General features: G+C 44.8%; 1 protein-coding gene across 1 annotated transcript in view; it reads right to left on the bottom strand.

Moving 5' to 3' along the window:
- Positions 1-2,214: 2,214 nt before the first annotated feature.
- Positions 2,215-16,613, bottom strand: part of LOC141110918 (sulfotransferase 2B1-like) — a 122,608-nt gene continuing 108,209 nt past the window's right edge. Inside the window, exon 7 of the mRNA XM_073602710.1 lies at positions 2,215-2,457. Coding sequence (XP_073458811.1) covers positions 2,342-2,457 — 116 coding nt within the window. The 3' untranslated portion in view covers positions 2,215-2,341. The remainder of the gene's footprint in view (positions 2,458-16,613) is intronic.

Genomic DNA, 16,613 nt, shown 5'->3' with positions numbered 1-16,613 from the left:
GTTTCATCCTCTGCCCGCTCTGCGAAGGCAGAATGAGTTCTGCAACTCTACCCTTGTAACATGGATCAAGAAGGGTTGCCAGCCAGTAATCATGAATCCTAGGGTCCTTTCTCAGGCTTTGCTGAATCAGGGAGGTCATGCAGCATAAATTTGCAGAGACATTCGATTCTGAGTCATGTGGATGGCTGGGACAGATTTTCCTTTACGATTCAGCAACTGGGGTAGCGAAATTTGCCTGCTGAAAACAACTGGTGGTGTACTGCTAGCAGATTGGCTGCAAGTACTTATGGGACCTATTGCAATACCTTCACCTGGCTGCTCTTAAGCTGACCACTGGAGGGCACCCTGCCTCATTGGAGTTGTGCCTCCTCCTCACTTTCATCCTGTCTTCTCTCAGGCACCCAAGTACAGTCAGTGACGTCATCATCCCCTCCCTCCTCGTCACTGGAGCAAACTTACCTCCAGTATGCTGCAGCTGGGGTAGCATGACTACCAGTTTCTTGTCCTTCTGTGGTACCCCCTCTCTCTAGGCTCACGTTATTTCCTTTCTCAACCTGGGAACCAACCAGGGAGCCTTCAAATTGCTGCGTATCCTCCAACAGCATGTAACCGACACTATGGTCAAATCATTCTGGTGACTCCTCTGTGCTTGATGGTGGAGCTACAAAAGAAGTAACTGTGGACAAGGGCCTGGTGGAATAGGCCACTTTGGCAGCTGCGTTGGAAGGCACACTACTATGAGCCTGGGTGACAGAGGATGAGGACGGCTTTGTTATCCACTCCACCAACTACCAACGACTGCGCAATTGTCAGTTAAAGCGACGCAGTGCCGTATTGCAAAAAATGGCCTGGTCAGGAAGTGTGTAAATCCTTCCGGGGCTGAAGTAGTCACACGCTACCCAAAATAAAATATGTTTTTGATGCTTTTGAATTGCAATAAACTATCTTTGTTTTTTAGTGTCTGTATTCTTGTACTATCATCTCGGCTAGTACACATTCTAAACACAACTCAAATGCGTTGGATAACGTCAAAGGGGCATTTGTGGTACATTTATATTGACATGAATGGAGGCATTTGGGGAGCGATAAAGCTAGCCGAATGCTACATGTCAGATACATTTTGGCACAACATGAAGTGATGCCAATGTGACCATGTGAACAACACTTCCTGCTGCAAGGCACATAAGTGACACAGAGTGGTGACAGGCATTCGTGGGGCTTCAAAACATAGATGAAAAGTCTGCTTTAGATGCTTAGCCTGAAAGGAAAACCTATGGAGCAATCCCTTCTCTTTTAACTGGCGCTATACACATGATGGACTGGTGATGAAATTTAAGTGATTAGTATAATATTCTGTAGCATTACATAGGGGCACAGGGTGGCATGACCACATGTGATGTGGATTGCATGGTGTTGGTTTTTTGAATAGTCCCTTATTTTCAAAGAAGTAGCACATATTCTCTTAAAGGGCTCGTTCCCACTAGTAGTGCTCTCCAAATAGCGATCCACATTCAACAACAGCATTTGACAGGCAGTAAGGAGACGTTGTATCACCTCCTCACTATCTGCTTTAACCCCTTCATCACCACACAAGCACGTTGCAACCGTGTGTATTGCACGCAGCTGTGGGGTGCTTGCAGAGTGGCCCCATTCACCTGATTGGTCTTGTCTGTATTCCCATCGCACACGTTCCTGGATTACCGGCTCCTCTGTAGTGGAGTCAGGCATGTGAAGAAGGGATCCTGCGTGGCTCCGAAATATTGCACTTATTTTGTTGTAATGTGATCTCTCTGCAATAAAGTTTTGGACTGCAATTCAAGATCCATGGTGTCCTGGTGAACATGTGTATTTATCTGTATTCACCTGACTGGGTCGTAGTGTGGGTATAACTCCTCCTGGGACTACAAGCAAACCATTATTGTATGTGTGAACGCATGGAGGTTATCTCTGTAGCTAAAGGGGGTAGTGGTTGTGGGCAGTAAAATTGCAGTTCAACCATGGAGTTTTACCACCCCCCAGCCTCACATGTAAATGAGCGCTCAAAGCAAATTTTTTTTTTACAAAGTGAATTTTCACTTTGTTTCATCTCATTCTCTAAGGTAAGTGAAAATATTGAAAGAGAACATGCTCTACTATAATAAATCACCCCCATTGTGTTTGCAAATGCTACTTGTATAAAGCAATAAAGTTATTAAGAATAAACTGGAAAGCAGCTGTTTTTAATTTTGTTTATTGCATTATTCCTACACTTTAATAAAAATCAAACAATAAAATTATTTAAAAAATACATTTTGATTAAAAAGTAACATGATGCTTTCCGCTGATGTCTTGTGCTTTGAAATCATATGTCTTCCCAAAAAAACTTCATATTTAAATCATTCATTTTCTCTTGATACACTTTATCAAAATATTCATTCTGGGCAACTGTAAAGTGGTTCTTCCAGTCTCCAGTGATCCCTGCAAGGACAAAACAGTTGATACACATAAGCTAGAATTCAGTTTAGCAAGTCACTATCACACTTTTTTAAAAAGCTACTACAGGTATATTTAGTCTGTTAAAGGCCCCTGAACACCAGAACTCCTGACAGGAAGTCAGTAGACATAGAGATTTGCTAAAAGCCATGTATTGGCCAAAATTAGGGATGAGCTTGATGTTCGGGTCGAACATAAGTTCGACCCGAACATCAGGTGTTCGCCCGTTTAACATTATGGGGCGTTTGCGCCAAATTCGAGCACTGTGGAATGCCCCATAATACACTGCGAGATTGCAGTGCATTGCTGTATGATGATTAGCCAAAGCATGCACCTGACCTGCATGCTTTGGCCAATCCCAGCGCCTTCTGCTAAGAGAGCCATAATTGGCCAAAGGCAGAGTGCCATTGGCCAATCATGGCTCAGGGGGACAAAGTCCACGCCCCACACTATATAAGGCTGCCTGCACGGTGGCCGTGTGTAGTGTTGTTGGCGTGGACGGAGAGAAAGCTTGATTTAGATTAAGCAGGAAGGTTATTCAGTTAGTGGCAGTGTATTTGAGATATATAGATATAGATATAGATATAGATATATATATATAGATATATATATATCTATATTTATATCTATATATATATATATATACTCTGCATCCAGTGTAGCCTATATCTACAGTGAATTCTGTGGTGTACTATTTCTAATACACTTTGGTGTATTTATATATATATATATTTGTAGTCAGAGTCTTTACTTGGAAATACGATAATATTAACTACCAAGACCTGAGGTGTGCCTTGGCCTGGCTGCTCAGTATGCCTAAAAGAGGGCATACCCTGAATGAATATGTATGGAATGTAAATGAAAAGATGAAAGTATGGGGAACGGGTGGGTGAGAAATGAGCCGACGAAGGATCTGATGGAGGAGGAGGAAGGATATAAAGCCCTCAGACTCCTCCTACAAATTCAGGCTTGCCTGCGGCCAGCCTTCCAACTTGTAATTAGAGTCTTCACTTGGAAATACGATAATCCTAACTACCAAAATCTGAGGTGTGCCTTGGCCTGGCTGGTCACTATGCCTAAAAGAGGGCAAAAAGAGACACAAAGTAGGTGTGATGTGAAAGCTACAAAGAAGGGCCAGCAACAACCATCAGTCCAGAAAATGCGAATGCCCAGATGATTAAAGAAAAGGGGTTTACGTATGTAGCTGCTAAAATGGAGAATCTCCAGTGCCCCATGAACCTGATGATAAGGAAGGGACCCCCTGTGTGGGACCTACGAAAGTTGCCTCCGATCCAGACGAATATCCAGAAAAGGGGTTTAGGATTCAAGTCTAGTTTGGCAAGTAACCTGGGCATGAGAACAAACTGTTTGTAGTGAGAGGATGCATGGGGAGAGGGAGAAAGAGCAGACCCAAGGAATGTTGCAGAGAAGGACAAATACTTTAATCTGACACCATTACTGTGGAACAGTAATATAACCACCAACTCCTGGCTTATCCATCTATTCTAATGAAGGGGAAGTTGTAAGCGTGGTAAAAGAGAACTGCCTAGTGCACTAACTGGGAACTGCGCCAAGGGTAGGAGACAGGAAGTCTGAAACACCACGAAAACCTGGCCGGTAACTGGTAGCCATGCCAAAGAGAACATCCCTGACTTCCCTGAATGCCCTTGACGGCTTAGAGAGGGTGAGCTGAAAAAAATGGACAGACTGACAGGAGTTTGTGGTCCTGAAATTCTGGTCACCTGATAGATATTTGATAGTGTTGGTAGATGAGGCCAAATTGCCGAGGCAATAACAGCGAAAGCCGGAGACATGAACCTATGAAACCTTCCCACCCTTGGTAGAAGCCCTCGGAATACTCTGGATAAAGAACCCTTGGCCAGATCGATCACCAGTGACCAAGCTTGCCCCCAGTTCTACATGCCACTGTAAAGAAATTCCAACATCACCTGCAGGTGTACTGAGAAGAGCAGGAAGCCGCAGCTGACACCTCTGCGCAAGCCGAGCGGGCTATGATTCCCTCCATCCTGTCTAACAACTGTAGCATGGACGTAAGAGCGCATTAAGTACCGCATGAATCTGGGTTGAAGAATCATGCACAGAAACATGTGCTGTGCTGGTGGATGGAAGAAGTTGGGACGGAGTTGGGAATAACCACCTAAAAAGTACTGCCCCCCAGCAGAGGCCGGGAAATGAGTACACCAGCTATAAAACTCAGCTATGAGTTTGGTATGGACCCACCCTTTAATGATGGGGTGCTACTAATGCACTGAACCCCCATGCGGCGGTGGAGGGATGAATGTGAATTGGCCACTTCTGAAACGCACGACATGCCCTGATCTAAGGAAAAACAAACTAGAGAAATGAGAACAGACAACCAACCCACGAAACAACAACACCCCTACGTACCTGATAAGTATAAGGATGTAGGTGCAGAAATCACAAGACCAACAGCGCGTTAATGTGAACCTAATGATGACACAACCCTAGTGTATGTAGTGAGTGAGCCCGAGCAACCTGCAGCGCCAAGACAGGTAATTAAAAATGAACACTCAGGGCTGAGGTACCCACAGACTGTTGTGGGTAGTAGTAAAGGTGTAATGGTGAACGTGCACGTATGACGTATGGTATACGGGCGAAAGATGGTGGGACGAAAATCAATTAAAAATGAAACCTCAGCCCGTATGGGTCCGTAGGTGTGACAGACCCTGGATGTGAGCCCTAGCTAACAGAAATGCTACGAACAAAAACCTACGACAGGAATGCTACGAATGAAATACTACAACAGGAATGCTACGAATGAAATACTATGACAGAAAAACAGACAGGTAGCAACACAAACCCTCAGGGCTAGTGTACCTACAGACCGTGGTGGGTAGACGTACAAGTGTAATGAAATGAGCGTGCATAGTATGACATATGTTATACGGGTGAGAAGATTGTGGGACAACAATCAATTGAAACGAAACCTCAGCCCGTATGGATCCGTAGACGTGACGAACGAAAAACTACGATGACAGAAATGCTACGACAGGAAAATGCTACCACAGGAAAATGCTACGACACGCTAATGACAGAACTGCTATGGCAGAAACATCTATGACAGAAACCGCTATGACAGAACATGCTGCTGACCGAGCTGTGTAGCAGAACATGCTAATGACAGAACTGCTATGACAGAAGACGCTGCTTGACGGAACTGTTGTGACAGAACACGCCAATAACAGAAACTATGACAAACACGCTAATGACAGAAACTATGACAAACACGCTAATGACAGAAACCGCTACTGACGGAACACGAAATGACAGAAACACTAATGACAGAGTGGCTACGGTAGAACACACTACTGACAGAAACACGCTAATGACAGAACTGCTAACATGCTATGACAGAACACGCTATGACAGAAACAAAATAACATGTCATGTGAACATAGTCAAGGAGTTGGGTTATGCCACACAAAGACTTGATATTCCTGTTTACCTAGACTTATTAAATTGTGGAATCTTAGGTAAGCACTGCCCATACCCTGCTGTGCTGCAAGCAGCCCCCCCCCGGCCCATCCATTCCAGGACAAACAGCTAAGCCCCCCACCCCTCCTCCTCTCTTGATGCCTGGCGTGAGCACCGGGAGGAGTAAGCGGGGCGGGTGGACGCCCCCCCATGCTGCCCAGTGAGCGGGAGGAGTGAGTGCCCCCCATGACACCGGCGTGAGCATGGGGAGAACTGAGCAGGCGGCCCTCCCTCTGATGATAAACTAATGATGTACACAAACCTTGGCGGGTATTGGTTATTTTGTAACTGTACATACACATATGTGCTGGCCAGGACAGAGAGCCGCCAGACACAGAGGGACAGCGCCAGTAGGACCCAGACTGGCCGCAGAGCAGACCGAGCATGGAAGCCCCGCCCCCCACATGGAGACCGGCAGAATGCACACAACGCCAGGGCAGGCGGCCCCCTTGTGGAGCCAGATCTGTACAAAAGAGAGGAGCTGGCGGGCGGCCGAATTGCCCCCCTCCCCTGGCGGGAACACAGGGAGAAGGGGGCGGCCCCCCGTGCAGCCAGATCTGTACAGGACAGAGGAGCCGGCGGGCAGTTGAATCCCCCCTCCCCCGGCGGAACATCGGGAGAAGCAGGCGGGCGGCCCACTCGTAGAGCCAGAGCTGTTGAAAAGAGGAGCTGGCGGGTGGCCGAATCCCCCCTCCTCCGGCGAAACACCAGGAGAAGCGGGCGGCCCCCCGTGGAGCCAGACCTGCACAAGAGAGAGAGAAGCTGGCGGGTGGCCGAATCACACCCCCCCCGCGTAAACACCGGGTGGGAGGCCCCCTCGTGGATCAGGGTACTGAGAAGGTGGGCAGACAGACTCCCCGGTACTGTCCGACGTGAGCACCGAGAAAGCCACTGTAGCAGCCAACCGACTCTCAACAAGGACCCGGAAGTGACGTTGTTGGCGTGACTCAGAAATGAGCCGACGAAGGATCTGATGGAGGAGGAGGAGGGATTTAAATTGTGATTAGAATTGTGTCAATGTCCCAATATTTATGGACCTGACTGCATGTGTGTTTGTGTGTGTGTGTGTGTGTGTGTGTGCGGGGGGGGGGGGGGTTCCTGCACCTATTTTCTGGGAAAAAAGCCCTGTATGTATATATATATGTATATATATGTATATGTATATATATATATACATACATACATGCATACATATATATATACATACAGGGCTTTTTTCCCAGAAAATAGGTGCAGGAACCACACACACACACGCAGTCAGGTCCATAAATATTGGGACATTGACACAATTCTAATCTTTTTGGCTCTATACACCACCACAATGGATTTGAAATGAAACGAACAAGATGTGCTTTAACTGCAGACTTTCAGCTTTAATTTGAGGGTATATATCCAAATCAGGTGAACGGTGTAGGAATTACAACAATTTGTATATGTGCCTCCCACGTTTTAAGGGATCAAAAGTAATGGGACAGATTAACAATCATCCAAACTTTCACTTTTTAATACTTGGTTGCAAATCCTTTGCAGTCAATTACAGCCTTAAGTCTGGAATGCATAGACATCACCAGACGCTGGGTTTCATCCCTGGTTATGCTCTGCCAGGCCTCTACTGCAACTGTCTTCAGTTCCTGCTTGTTCTTGGGGCATTTTCCCTTCAGTTTTGTCTTCAGCAAGTGAAATGCATGCTCAATCGGATTCAGGTCAGGTGATTGCCTTGGCCATTGCATAACATTCCACTTCTTTCCCTTAAAAAGCTCTTTGGTTGCTTTCGCAGTATGCTTTGAGTCATTGTCCATCTGCACTGTGAAGTGCTGTAAAATGAGTTCTGAAGCATTTTGCTGAATATGAGCAGATAATATTGCCCGAAACACTTCAGAATTCATCCTGTTGCTTTTGTCAGCAGTCACATCATCAATAAATACATCTTTTCGGACCGATCTATATTTGGAGTGATCATCCAGACATCCGAACAACTGTGCACTTCAGATGGTGTTGTATAGCAAACGTTTGAATATATACACATGTTGTGGTTTTTAAGCAATGTTTCTTTTTGCTATGTATTTTTCTAAGTGAATAAAATATTATTTTATATAACTAGTTTTTTGTAGTTGTGCCTAAAAAGTCCAAAAGCCCCTCTTTTTTGGTTCTTGAATATGATTTTGTTAGGACGTGGCACAGGTGTATTTCGCGTGTATCCACGGTGCCACTCCGTGTTACGATACACTTCAATTTTTTCAATAGATACAAGAGAACCAGTTCCATTGGCAGCCATACATGCCCACGCCATGACACTACCACCACCAAGCTTCACTGATGAGGTGGTATGCTTTGGATCATGAGCAGTTCCTTTCCTTCTCCATACTCTTTTCTTCCCATCACTCTGGTACAAGTTGATCTTGGTCTCATCTGTCCATAGGATGTTGTTCCAGAACTGTGAAGGCTTTTTTAGATGTTGTTTGGCAAACTCTAATCTGGCCTTCCTGTTTTTGAGGCTCACCAATGGTTTACATCTTGTGGTGAATAGGGATGGGCTTTATGTTCTGGTCGAACATGAGTTTGACTCGAACATTGGCTGTTCGCCCGTTCGCCGAACAACGAACAATTTGGGGTGTTCGCGGCAAATTCGAAAGCCGTGGAACACCCTTTAAAAGTCTATGGGAGAAATTAAAAGTGCTAATTTTAAAGGCTAATATGCATGGTATTGTCATAAAAAGTGTTTGGGGACCTGGGTCCTGCCCCAGGGGACATGTATCAATGCAAAAACAAGTTTTAAAAACGTCCGTTTTTTCAGGAGCAGTAATTTTAATAATGCTTAAAGTGAAACAATAAAAGTGTAATAATCCTTTAAATTTCATACCTGGGGGGTGTCTATAGTATGCCTGTAAAGGGGTGCATGTTTCCCGTGTTTAGAACAGTCTGACAGCAAAATGACTATTCTAAAGGGAAAAAAAGTCATTTATAAGTGCTAGAGCTAGTGCCGACTATAATGAATTGTCGGGAAAAAAAAGTCATTTAAAAGCGCTAGAGCTAGTGCCGGCTATAATGAATTGTCGGTCCGGCAATACACATAAAAGTTCATTGATAAAAACGGCATGGAATTTCCCCACAGGGGAACCCTGAACCAAAATAAAAAAAATGCGTGGGGGTCCCCCTAAATTCCATACCAGGCCCTTCAGGTCTGGTATGGATATTAAGGGGAACCCCACGCCAAAATTTAAAAAAAAATGGCGTGGGGTCTCCCTCAAAATCCATACCAGACCGGTCTGGTATGGATATTAAGGGGAACCCCAAGCCAAAATTTTTAAAAAATGGCGTGGGGGTCCCCCTCAAAATCCATATCAGACCTTTAAGGTCTGGTATGGATTTTAAGGGGAGCCCCGCGTCAAAATTTTTTAAAAAATGGTGCGGGTCCCCCCAAAAATCCATACCAGACCCTTATCTGAGCATACAACCAGGCAGGCCGCAGGAAAAGAGGGGGGGACGAGAAAGAGCCCCCCTCCTGAACTGTACCAGGCCACATGCCCTCAACATTGGAAGGGTGCTTTGGGGTAGCCCCCCAAAGCACCTTGTTCCCATGTTGATGGGGAGAAGGGCCTCATCACCACAACCTTTGCCCGTGGTTGTGGGGGTCTGCGGGTGGGAGGCTTAATCAGAATCTGGTAGCCCCCTTTAACAAGGGGACCCCCAGATCCCACTCCCCGTGTGAATTGGTAATGGGGTACAATTGTCCCCCCTACCATTTCACAAAAAAAGTGTCAAAAAGTTTAAAAAAACACAAGAGACGGTTTTTGACAAGTCCTTTATTAATTTCTTCTTCTTTCCGCTTCATCTTCCATCTTCTTTCTTCTGATCTTCCTTCGGTGTTCTTCTTTATCCATCTTCTTCTTCCTCCACTCTTCTCGTCCCGCATCTTTCTCCGGCTTCTTCTCCGCTCCATCCGCATGATCCACCTCAGTGGGAGTCTTCCGCCGTGTGACGCTTCGGTTCTTCTGACACTTCTTATATAATGGAGGGCAGGGCCACCCAGTGACCATGCCCTCCTCTGACACACTGAGGCTTTCCCCGTATTGTCAGAGGGGGGCGGTGTCACCCCCCGCCCCCCTCTGACAACACAGGGAAAGCCTCAGGGAAGTCCCTGTGCGTCAGAGGAGGGCGGGGTCACCGGATGGCCCCACCCTCCATTATATAAGAAGTGTCAGAAGAACCGAAGCGTCGCACGGCAGAAGACTCCCACTGAGGCGCATCGTGCGGACGGAGCGGAGAAGAAGCCGGATGTAGTGCAGTTGCTACTACTTTTCTGGAGGTGTACACAGTACACAATACAGCGTAGTGCGGTGTTGCAAAACAAAATATACATCATGTCCAGAAGGCCACCAAGGAGAGGCAGACGCTCACAGGCCACTAAAAGAGGGCAAGCAGTCAACAGTGCTGGATGTAGACATGGTGCATCCTCTGCAGGTGGCCGTGGGGCACGCTTATCCTTTTTTTCTGCTGCTGGCCGTGTTATTAAGCCAGAACACACAGAAGAGTTGGTGGAGTGGATAACAAAGCCATCCTCATCCTCTGTCACCCAGGCTCAGAGTAGTTTGCCCTCCAATGCAGCTGCCAAAGCTGCCTATTCCACTGTCTCCTTGTCCACAGTTACTCCTTCCGTAGCACCACCATCATGGATGGAGGAGTCCCCCAAACTATTTGACCACAGTGTCGGGTACATGCTGCTGGAGGATGCGCAGCGATTTGAAGGTTCTGATGCTGAAACTGGGAGGGTATCTGGTATAATCCCTAACGATGCTTTTTTTGGTCAAAATTAGGGATGGGCGAACAGTTTGGCCCGAGCATAATCCGAGGTTGTTCGGATGTTCGGCGGACAACGAACATTCAAATTCGAAAGCCGTGGAACCCCGTTAAAATCTATGGGACACTAACATGAAAAATCAAAAGTGCTAGTTTTAAATGCTTCCATGCAAGTTATTGTCATTAAAAGTGTTTGAGGACCCGGGTCCTGCCCCAGGGGACATGTATCGATGCAAAATAAAGTTTTAAAAACGGACGCTTTTTCGGGAGCAGTGATTTTAATAATGCTTAAAGAAAAAAAAATCCATACCAGACCCTTATCCGAGCACGCAACCTGGCAGGCCGCAGGAAAAGAGGGGGCTCACTTAACCGGTTCCCAACCGGCGCACACCGATGTACGTCAGCAGAATGGCACGGCTGGGCAAATGGGCGCACCTGTACGTCCCTTTAAATTTGCCACCGCGCCATTGCGTGCGGCCAGGACCTCCATGAGTCAGGTCGGGGGTCCCGCGGACTCGATGTCTGGGGGGAGCAGATACCTGTCTAATCCAGGTATTTTCTCCCACTCCCACCGCAGATCCGGCGAACTATGACATGTCGGCCCCCCCCTCCGCCCACTATGTTTCTTCCCCCTCCTTTTTTATTGGCCAGGGAAGAAATACAATAAAAAAAGAGCAGAGAAGAGGATTATGGGACATGTAGTCCTGAGGACTGGCGGCCCCATTGTAACCTGGAAACTGAAGCCCACACAGCATGCCCAGCTGAACGGGAGAGGGAGAGAGAGAGCTAGGAGCCTGGGAAAGTGCACCCAGGACTCCAGGGTAAGGACATTGCTGAGAGGACGCCATCAGAGAGCGAGAACCCCGCTGCCCTGTGCCAGAGGGAAAGCCACACAGCCTAGCACCATCCCTGGTGAAGAAAGGAATGGAGTAATTGCCAGAATCTAGACCAGAATCTAGACCTGACTACCCAGCGGAGTCAACACGGGCAACCCAGAGTGAGCTGACTCCTGATCAGAGGAACCGTTGCTGTATTGCTGGGTCAGGTGAGAGGGCCGGTTGGCCATTATCTACTTCCATCCATAGGATCTGCAGTCTCTGACCATCTCCTGTACTATGTCTGCAGTCTCTGACCATCTCTTGTATCATGTCTGGAGTCTCTGACCATCTCTTGTATCATGTCTGCAGTCTCTGATCATCTCTTGTATCATGTCTGCAGTCGCTGACCATCTCTTGTATCATGTCTGCAGTCTCTGATCATCTCTTGTATCATGTCTGCAGTCTCTGACCATCTCCTGTACTATGTCTGCAGTCTCTGACCATCTCTTGTATCATGTCTGCAGTCTCTGATCATCTCTTGTATCATGTCTGCAGTCTCTGATCATCTCTTGTATCATGTCTGCAGTCTCTGACCATCTCTTGTATCATGTCTGCAGTCGCTGACCATCTCTTGTATCATGTCTGCAGTCTCTGACCATCTCCTGTACTATGTCTGCAGTCTCTGACCTTCTCCTTTACTATGTCTGCAGTCTCTGACCATCTCCTTTACTATGTCTGCAGTCTCTGACCATCTCTGGTATCATGTCTGCAGTCTCTGACCATCTCTTGTATCATGTCTGCAGTCTCTGACCATCTCTTGAATCATATCTTCAGCTTCTGACCATCACCTGCAGTATTTCTGCAGTCTCTGACCATCTACTGTACTATGTCTGCAGTCTCTGACCATCTCCTGAACTATAAAAGAGAAAAGAGAAAAAAGCGCCTCTGAGTGCAGGTATTTATTGCTGACAATAATAAGTTATCCACACTTACAGTAAGGTAAGGAGAAGACCGGTTACAAAACAGGACATGACTTCCGTGACAATCTCAGCGTCCATGGTATGGATCCGGCGTGATGAGCGGTGAAGGATGGTCTCGATCCTCCACAGGAGGAAGCAAACAAGCCGCTGCGCTGTATGACTCGTAATCCTAAACGAGGGCGTGTGACGTCACAGAATTGAAGAGAACCACAACGCGTTTCTGAGCATGCGCGAAGTTCCCACTGGACATGCGCGCTCCTTTATCAAGTGTAGGGCAGAGGGGAAGAGCAATGTCTTATATAGCTCCGCATAGAAAAAAACACACACATGCTGGCAGCTGATGGGGGAGACAAGATTAACTCAATACGGGTGTTGGGGGAATTTGAGGGTACCAAGAATAGGATTAGAAACAAGGAGAAAAAAAATATATTCATATTAAAAGAAAAAAATATATGAAGGAAAAAATATATATAAAAATTAGAAAATAATAAAAAAAAAAAAAAATTAAAAAATAATAGAAAATAATTTAATAATGAAAAAATATTGGGATCTAAAATAAAAATAATGGTCAAATAAGAAAAAAGGGGGGAAAAGATAATAATAATAATAAAAGTAAATGTGGGGATAAAAGTAAAAATAAAGATAAATATAAATAAAAAATAAAAAATAAGAATATATATTAGAAAAAAAAATAATAATAAACCCATATAGTGGGGGATATGATTACAATAAAAATTGTACATACATATCCACATATCATGAAAAAACAGGAGGGTTGGCGAGTAAGGGATTATTAGCTGTTAAAAATATTCTAAATATTTTACATATGTTTCAAACCATTATTGTCTATGAAAGACATTTTAAATACATTTTAAAAAACGAAAAACTAAAAGTACATTACCACTAAACTGATAGATACTAAAAGTAATGGGAACTCTCCATAACAATTAAAAATACTAGGAATATTAGCTAAATGATATGATGTATGTGTAAACACAAAATGACACACATCATACATATCTTCTTATGAAATACAGGTAATTCTATATAGATGTACATATAAAAAAAGGATTGTTATATCAAACAGTATATGTCGAAGATACTCATACCTAGATCTATATTGGGATAGGGTCAAAGAAATCAGGGCTGAAGGGTTATATGATGGTGTTAACTTCTAGTTCTTCATTTAACCCATTGGGCGCAAGAGTGTCAAGGGTGTAAATCCAAAATGACTCGTGTTCACATAACTTGGAGAATCGTTCGGCCTCAGACAAGTTACGGGGAATCGACTCTAGGACCCACACCTGTAAGCCAGCAGTTGATTGGTTATGGTGTTCCAAAAAGTGGCGGGGAACACTATGTTCATCGCAACCTTTCTCAATGAATCTGCAATGTTTACCAAACCGTTGTCGCAATGGACGGATAGTGCGTCTGACATATAATGATCTACATGGGCATGTCAAGCAATAAACCACATATTCAGAAGAGCAGTTGTAAAAGCCCTCCAACTGGTATGTCTTATCTTTGTGTTTAAAGCTCCGTTGACCAGGTCGCACAAAAGCGCAAGTTTTACAAAGTGGTTTATTGCACCTAAACATGCCGGTAAGGGGAATAAGAACCAGAGGGTTATTAGGTTTAGTGCATTTTGACTTACTGGGTGCTATCTTATTTTTTAGAGTAGGGGCCCTTCTGTAAGTGACCTTTGTGAGGTTATTACTCAGAAAAGGATCCTGTTTGAGGATGTTCCAATGTTTATGGAGAATATGCTCCATTTTCTTGTATTTGCTATGGTATCTGGTAATAAAACGCACAGTATCATTTGCCAGCTGTTTTTTTCCGGAAAGAAAGGTGGTATAGGCCTGGTCTACCAAATGGTCGGGGTATCCCTTATCTAGAAATTTCTTTTTGAGATGCACGCTTTGAGAGATGTAGTCTGAATCTCTAGTGCAATTTTGTCTCAATCTGACCTTTCGGAATGTTATTAACCCACTGCGGGTATTGACAGCTATCGAAATGTAGATAAGAATTCCCTGCAGTGGGTTTAGTGTAATTACGTGAAAAGATATGGGTATTGTCGTGAAAAAGTTCAAGGTCTAGAAACAGAAGGCTATCTACATTGTGTACTGAGGTAAAAGACAGGCTTAAATCGTTATTATTGCAATGTGAGACAAACCCGTCTATTGAGGTGGAAGGGCCATCCCAAATGACAATAATGTCATCTATGTATCGACCGTAAAATACTAGGTGTTTAGCAAAGGGATTATTATTCCATATAAAGCGATCTTCCCACAGACCCATGGTTAGATTCGCGTAAGATGGGGCAAAGTTAGTGCCCATGGCAGTACCATGGGTTTGCAGAAAAAATTCCTCCTCAAAATGAAAATAGTTGTGCGTTAGGCAATAGGCGGTGGCTTCCGATATGAATATAGACTGTTTTGCATTTAATATAGGGTCCAGAGACAGAAAATGTTGAACTGCCAATAGACCTGTATGGTGGGGTATGGACATATACAGAGAGTTACCGTCAAGAGATAGCCAAGAGTAACTGTCATGCCAAATGTAGGGAGTCAAGAGTTCCATCAAATGTATGGAATCCCGCACATAGGATTGGAGGTTCTGGGCCAAGGGCTGTAGAAAAGAATCGACATACTGCGAAAAACCACTGGTCACACTGTTCATAGAGGCCACAATAGGCCTACCAGGAGGGTGAGATGAGTTTTTGTGCACCTTGGGTAGATGGTAGAAATAAGGTGTACTGTAAAATTCTTTACACAGAAAAGCGGCTTCATTCTTGTTAATGACTCCATCTGATAGAGCTTTCTTAGTTAATGTCTCGGCCTCTAATCAAAATTGGGGTAGGGGATCAGAGGGAAGCTTTTTATATGTTTGGCGATCTGTGAGTAATCGCGATGCTTCTGCGATATAAGAGGTGCGGTCTTGTATAACAATCCCGCCTCCCTTATCAGCAGGTTTGATCGTTATGGCAGGGTTGTTGGAAAGAGAATGGAGTGCAATTTTTTTGCCAGGGCTGAGGTTATAACTACAGTATTTTTGTGTGTTGTCTGCTTGTTGGCATAATTTTTGAAAGTCTGCAAAGACCACTCTATAAAAGGCTTCCAAATACGGACCCTTGGATTTAGTTGGGTAAAACACGGATTTAGGTTTAAAATTGGAATACCTGACCGGGGGTGAAGTCTGAATGTGTTGAGTGAGTAGTTCAAGATCTAAGCCCAGATCAAGATCTCCCCCATCTGATTCAAACTCATGAATACTGATGGGGCTCTCGGGGGGGTCATCTATGGTGATATTGGGGGAAACTGCTTGAACAGGTGTTGTATTTTGGATGTGGTTGGCCGATAAATTCTTTGCCGATTGGATATTAAAATATCTTTTCAATGTCAAATTTCTAATGAATTTATTTAGGTCCTTAAAAAGGAGAAACGAATTGGGTAATATAGTGGGTGAAAACATAAGTCCCTTGCCTAATAGGGAAATTTCTTCAGGGGTTAACAGGTGTGAGGATAAATTGAATATTTTTATCGTTTCTGTACTTTTGCATTTGTTTTTGGATTTATTACGTCCACCTCTGCAGCCTCGTCTGTGTATTTTCTTTTTAGACGCTGCTTGCGGTGAGGATCCTTCTCTAAAAAAGAAAACGAGAGGGCTGCAGAGTGGGGGGCTATTTCACCACTTTGAAAATCACCTAGGAGTAGATTATTGATGGAGGAACAGGGGGTGGGCAGTTCTTGTTTGGGGGAGGTGGATGTATATGGGTTGTCATTATTAAGGGGGACAATTTTAGATGGAGATGTGGTGTTGACCATATGAGCTATTGAAGACGTGGAGGTGGGTGCAGAATCAGGGGACCTGGATGATAATGATACTGATGAAGCCAGATCTACTTGAACAGATGGTATTAAAACTGGTGGGGCCTGAGAAGGGTTGATAGAAGGAGGGGGTGCAGTAGGCACCCATTCTACTCTGGTAGATGATGGTAGAGATCTAGCTCTATGTTTGGCATTCTGCCTTT

Source organism: Aquarana catesbeiana, linkage group LG10 (assembly GCF_042186555.1).
Source record: "Aquarana catesbeiana isolate 2022-GZ linkage group LG10, ASM4218655v1, whole genome shotgun sequence".
Taxonomy (NCBI): Eukaryota; Metazoa; Chordata; class Amphibia; order Anura; family Ranidae; genus Aquarana; species Aquarana catesbeiana.
This window is presented reverse-complemented; position numbering and strand designations above follow the sequence as displayed.